This window comes from Ylistrum balloti, unplaced genomic scaffold, assembly GCF_031769215.1.
Source record: "Ylistrum balloti isolate Yb309-2 unplaced genomic scaffold, AGI_CSIRO_Ybal_v1 Utg371354, whole genome shotgun sequence".
In the NCBI taxonomy this organism is placed as follows: domain Eukaryota; kingdom Metazoa; phylum Mollusca; class Bivalvia; order Pectinida; family Pectinidae; genus Ylistrum; species Ylistrum balloti.
The window spans coordinates 1-5560 of NW_026782718.1; the positions used below are offsets into that span (position 1 = coordinate 1).

General features: G+C 38.3%; 1 protein-coding gene across 1 annotated transcript; it reads left to right on the plus strand.

Moving 5' to 3' along the window:
- Positions 1 to 2353: 2353 nt before the first annotated feature.
- LOC132562137 (zinc finger protein 862-like) lies at positions 2354 to 4367 on the plus strand. Its single transcript, XM_060226864.1, has 3 exons — positions 2354 to 2792; positions 2923 to 3048; positions 3094 to 4367. Exons 1-3 carry the CDS (start codon positions 2354 to 2356, stop codon positions 4365 to 4367), a joined length of 1839 nt encoding a protein of 612 aa, XP_060082847.1.
- The last annotated feature ends 1193 nt before the right edge of the window (positions 4368 to 5560 follow it).

Below are 5560 nucleotides of genomic sequence, written 5' to 3' on the forward strand. Positions count from 1 at the left end.
TATGTCGGGGAGATGGGATTGGGATGTCGGTTGTGGTTTGATTTATTAGGCGTAATGTCCTACAATTTTCACGCACAAATTTCCCCGACACCGGATTGCAAACTAATAACTCCTGTATCACTTCAGTCTAAAATCAGAAACTATTATTTGAACACTCACTTCATTTATAAGTTAACATTGATATCATACTCACTTATAAGAACCTACCGAGTCTACAGTAGCCCCAGCTTTGCGATTTGTAACTCTCCGCCTTCGTGCTGTTGCCCTTTTTCTTTTCTCCCGACCTCAGGATAACAAGGGCAGGTAACTCTAATTCGCTGTGCAAAATAAAGTTGATATGTGATCGTAAAGTGGTCATCCACTATGAAATCCAGTATACGACAACAGCCATTATCAATGGCATGTATCTACTGTGAGATGACGTCGATAGGTGGTTCGGCCACACAGCATGAACCACATTATTTTTTTTGGTGTCATGGTAACATCTAAGAATCGTGTTACATTTTCGCAGTGTTTACTTGTCGAATGATAACTTGTCTTATAACTTAACAAGAATTTTTCGCCTTTCGATCATGTTTGCATGTATTATATTTCGTTGTCGAAAACAATACATTTTATTCAATGTTTTACAGTGAAATACATAGTAAAACGCCCGCCTTATTTGACGAAAATGGCGGGTATTAAAGATTGACGGAAGTTTCTGGATATACTAACAGTAATAATCAAACCACCAAGTTATAATTTCAGGAATTACATCAAATATGACGGAAGTAGAGGGTAGGAAGATACAATAAGATATTTCCAGTCTTACTTTCCCTTTATAACTCTCAACAAGTAAAGAGCTTCCTGGCGTTTTCATGCCATTCAATTATTTCTAGTCTTGTTTCGTTTCGTGTCAGATTTCTTTATTGTCAAGATATTGTAAAATACAAGTTATATATTGGGCAATAGGCAAAGCCTATGAAATGCCTCTTCTTTTTTGCACCAGTAACTTTAAGCGATTTCAAAGCGAACTAAGATGACAAACTTCATCTGCATGTCGCGAACTTTTTGTCATTGATTGAGTTATCGCCCTGCGATGCGAACTCTTTTATTAAAGTGCAGAAAGTAGCCAAGATGGACAATCCGAAGCTCAGCTGCCTGAACTTGCGACCGTTAAAGGTGCGTAACTATAGGTGAGTTTGAAACTCTGTTAATACAGTGTGTTGGATATAATCATTTCATCCCTTTCTTCAACAAAATGAAGCATAAACCTTCAGATGCGTACCCAGATGCTTGTATTTAGGATATTCTTCACGCAAAGTGTGTTGTAAACGGTGCAGCTGGAAAAAAATACCCCCATTATGTAACAAAAAAGCATGTAGTTACAGCAATGTCACGGTCGAATTCTTTGCCATCCTCATTTTTTGAAAGGAAGACTTTGAAGTCGACATTGTCCGAGAGTTCCTGTTCTAACGATAGCCTTACATTTATATCTAGATCAAGTAGCGATAAAGACAGAAAAATTTAACCTGTACTCTTCATTTTACACCAAATTCTAATATGGTTGGGAGTTAATATTTGCATACTTATTACATAATATAGGCCTTGATCATAAAAGGGTTTTACACAGGGCGCGAAAAAAGCACTCGTCCACTTGTCCTGGACGAGCTAAATTTGGCTGGGGACGAGTGAATGTCGTCGTGCACTTGTCCGAGGTGACGAGTAAATTTCAAAAGCAAATAATAAATAAATCAAAATGATGAATATGCGTGCATTGTCTTCAGCATTTATTCCATGAAATCTTTCTAAACAAATTAGGATTAAATCATACTTAAAATTAAGTTCCGTCGAAGCCTTTTCTCTATGTTCACGATACAGAAGCGCCGACGTGATTTTGATGCGTTTACGTGATAAAGAAGGGAGAGACTAATAAATGGATATGACAATGTATTCAAGACCCAGTATCGTATCAATTACGGAAAATTTTAAAGGTACTGAGAATGAAATTATCTAAGCACTATCGAGTCACACATGCTCATATTTCGTTTCTGTGTGTTCTAATACCAGATTTCAAGAAGGATACATGATTACACTTTATTTAGAATCAAGTCCGGAAAAGGATTTATTGCTTAGAATCCACTTTTTAGTTCCTGTTAATATGTCGCTATGGCGAAGCGAACGATAGAATCGTTCTTTGTGATCATTGTCTAAGAAAATAAGACAAGAGCATGATGAAGAAGATAAAACAAAAGCTAAAACAGCTATGCAGGGAGAAACAGAAGTGGTTAAACCAAAAAAGAAAAAAAGAAATTTCAATGAAAGTTGGCACAAGGAATTTCCTTGGGTTCAATACGATCAAAACAGAAATAAAATGGTTTGCACATACTGTCTGAAATATCCAATGGTGGCAGATAAAGACAGCCCACTTTCCAAAGGCGCCGGGGGTGAGGGGAATTTCAGAAAAGAATCTCTAACGTTTCATAGTAAGTCTAAGTTACATGTGAAGTGTCAGGAAAAGTATGAGTCTGAGAACAGACCAAATTATGCTGGTCCTCTGAAAAAAATGTCTTTAACTCTGGGTGAAAATGTCTGTAAGCAAATTGGCTGCCTTTTCAACACCTCATTTTATGTAGCAAAACAAGGCCAGTCGTTTGAATCATTCCAGGGCCTTTGTGAGTTACAAGAAAAAAATGGAGTAGATCTAGGTTTTAAGTACAAGAATGACAAGGCATGTGCCACTTTTATTAACAACATTGCCACAAATGAGGTGAAAGCTATTTCTCAAGAACTAAAACATGCCAGGTTTTTGTGTTCTGTCAGATGGTAGCACGGATGCAGGAATTGTTGAGCAAGAGGCCGTTTTTCTACGATATGTTGGTCCAGAGTCGGGCAGGGCAAAGACTGTTCTTTGTGACATTGTTTCTCTTGAAAATGCAACAGCTGAAGGTGTTTTAGCAGCAATTGATGAAGCTGTAGAAACTGTTGGAGTAACTCAGGAAATTTTAGTTTCAAAACTGGTTGGCTGTAATTTTGATGGGGCAGCTGTCATGATGGGAAAAAAGTCTGGTGTAGCTACTAGGTTGTCATAAAGGGTCCCTCACTTATTGTCAGTTTACTGTGTTGCTCACAATCTAGAACTTGGGGTGTTGGATGCTGTGAAAACTGTTCCATATCTACGTCAGTTTGATGACACTGTCAAGGGAGTATTTAAATACTACTTTTACTCACCGAAGAAGAGAAGAGAACTTAAGGCTATTTCTGAAATAATTGAGGAAGACTATGCCTATTACAGTGGGGTTCAACAAATTCGTTGGTTGGCAAGTAGGCACAGATCATTAGCAGCTTTAGAGAAACATTATGCTGTTACGATTTATCACTTGGAACATGTTGGTCAGGGAACTGGGGAAGATTCTGCCAGGTCCAAAGGGTTGCTAAGGGAACTCAAAACTGAAAAGTTTGTCAAATTTTTGCATTTTATGATTGATGTAACTTCTGTTCTTAAGCACCTCAGTGAATGTTATCAGAGAGATGAGCTCTTTATCAGTGATGTTGTCAGAAAGTTGGAGTTAGCTTCATGGGAGTTGTCTGAGCTGAAAGAGAATGGACCTGATACAGGAGAATTTTACAGCAAGTTTGTACAGAGTTACTCTGATGGGGTTTTCAAGTGTGGAAAGGAATCAGCTCAATCAGTTTCACTTACAAATAAAGGTGCAAACTTGATTGGAACATTCACAACATTTCTTGGGGAAGTTGTTCAGTATATCAGTAATAGGTTTGGATCTTTACAGGACCCTCCTTATGCTGATTTTCAAGTGTTTGACCACACATTATGGCCTGTTGACCTTAATGAACTGAGAAGTTTTGGTAACAACCAAGTAGCCAAACTGACTGATCACTTCAAAGACTGCCTTTCTGAAGATGACACAAATGGGACCTCTGCAGAGTGGCTAGATCTGAAGCTAAGGTTGAACAGGCAGCGGAGCTCACCCCCTCAGACAGTATATGCAAACTTACTGATGCTCAATCCAGATAATCTTCAGCATATATTAGCATTGGTAAACATAATGATCACACTTTCACCCTGCACAGCTGTTTGTGAACGAGCTTTTAGCTCAATGAACAAACTTAAGACAACATACAGGTCACAGATGAAACAAACAACGCTTCAGAATTTAATGCGAATAAAACAGATGCAACAAAATGTTTCAACATTTGATGCAAATGAAGCAATCAATATATGGTTATGTTCAGCAAAAACTTGCAGGCAAGTGGCAGGAAAATCTGATGATGTCAAAACTGTAACCAATGCTCCGGATGCTGCTGCTGAACCAACAGACCTACCAGAATTACCTCAGCTTGAGGATAGTGATAGCGATTCTGACTAATTCATAGAGTGACATTTTCTATGAGAGAGACAAGTCTGAAATGATGACTAAACAAAACTGCAGTTCCTGTATAATTACAAGATATGATTATTGAAACAATGAAAACACATTAACACAGGTTTTGTTTACTTTTATGTAGAATTAAAAGTCTGAGGGACGAGTAATTTTTGTTCAGGGACGAGTGGTTCTCATGTGGCACTCGTCCCCTTGGACGAGTGCTTTCAAAAATATTTTTCTCACCCTGTTACATCTGTAGTGCCGGTAGACTGTGTATTAGCCTGGTGACGTCACGGGTTGGTGAGTAGGGGGTTTTCCTATGGGAATCCCGGGCATGCGTGAGGGGAAAGAAGATAATAAAACAGAGTGTAAACATGGACGCCGGAGCTAGCTTTGCTGCCTGTAAGTAATAGGGTAAGTGGACCATAGAGAGTCATCTGACAGGGACCAGAAGTGGTGGTAGGACCCAGTGGAATTTCTGCCAGGTGATATAGACGGTAAACTCGTCAATATAGGCAAATACATGCCCCAGTCGTTCCTGTGAGCAGCAGACGTGAGGTGGGTAGAACCTAGCGCTCTGTAGCAAAACGGGAGCATACCATCTTTGCACTGTCAGTAGTGGACAGAAGCAACTATAACGGTATAGGTTGTGTATTATAATATATATATAGCCGATATCTTATTGAAGCACTACACAGCCAATTTTGACTTTGAGGGTCCTTTGGACCATTTGATTAAAACTGGGGGGTCCTAGATAATTAATATTTAGGATCATCATAAATGAAAATTTCAACATTGATTTCTTTTTGTCATAAATTTAACATACCATTAAACTTGGAGGTTGCGATTTATTAAGATGTCATTTCATGGGTCATAGGCACCCACATGTTCAATTTTTAGGGGTCCTGTAGTGGAAAATTGGGGTATAATATGAAGCAGGATTCTGTTAAACCCTGTATAATTTAAGAAAAAAAAATAAAATGCTTCAATATTTGTTATGGTTATACTAGTACCAGTACTAAGTGATATTTTCATGGCTCCTACGAGGCTGAATAAAGGTTCCTTTACCATAGAGGAATTCTGTTTTATTTTCGCCATTTAATGTTCAAATTTTCCCCATTTGAAAACCTGAAAAAAATTCCCTGTCCATTACCATTATTGCATGAATGTATTTGTCAATCCCTTTGAATTATATA

Coding starts and splice junctions, on each gene's coding strand:
- LOC132562137 (XM_060226864.1), top strand. CDS start 2,354: ATGGTTTGCACATACTGTCTGAAATATCCAATGGTGGCAGATAAAGAC. Junction 2,793..2,922: donor AAAACATGCCAGGTTTTTGT/GTTCTGTCAGAT, acceptor AAAATGCAACAG/CTGAAGGTGTTTTAGCAGCA. Junction 3,049..3,093: donor CATGATGGGAAAAAAGTCTG/GTGTAGCTACTA, acceptor ACTTATTGTCAG/TTTACTGTGTTGCTCACAAT.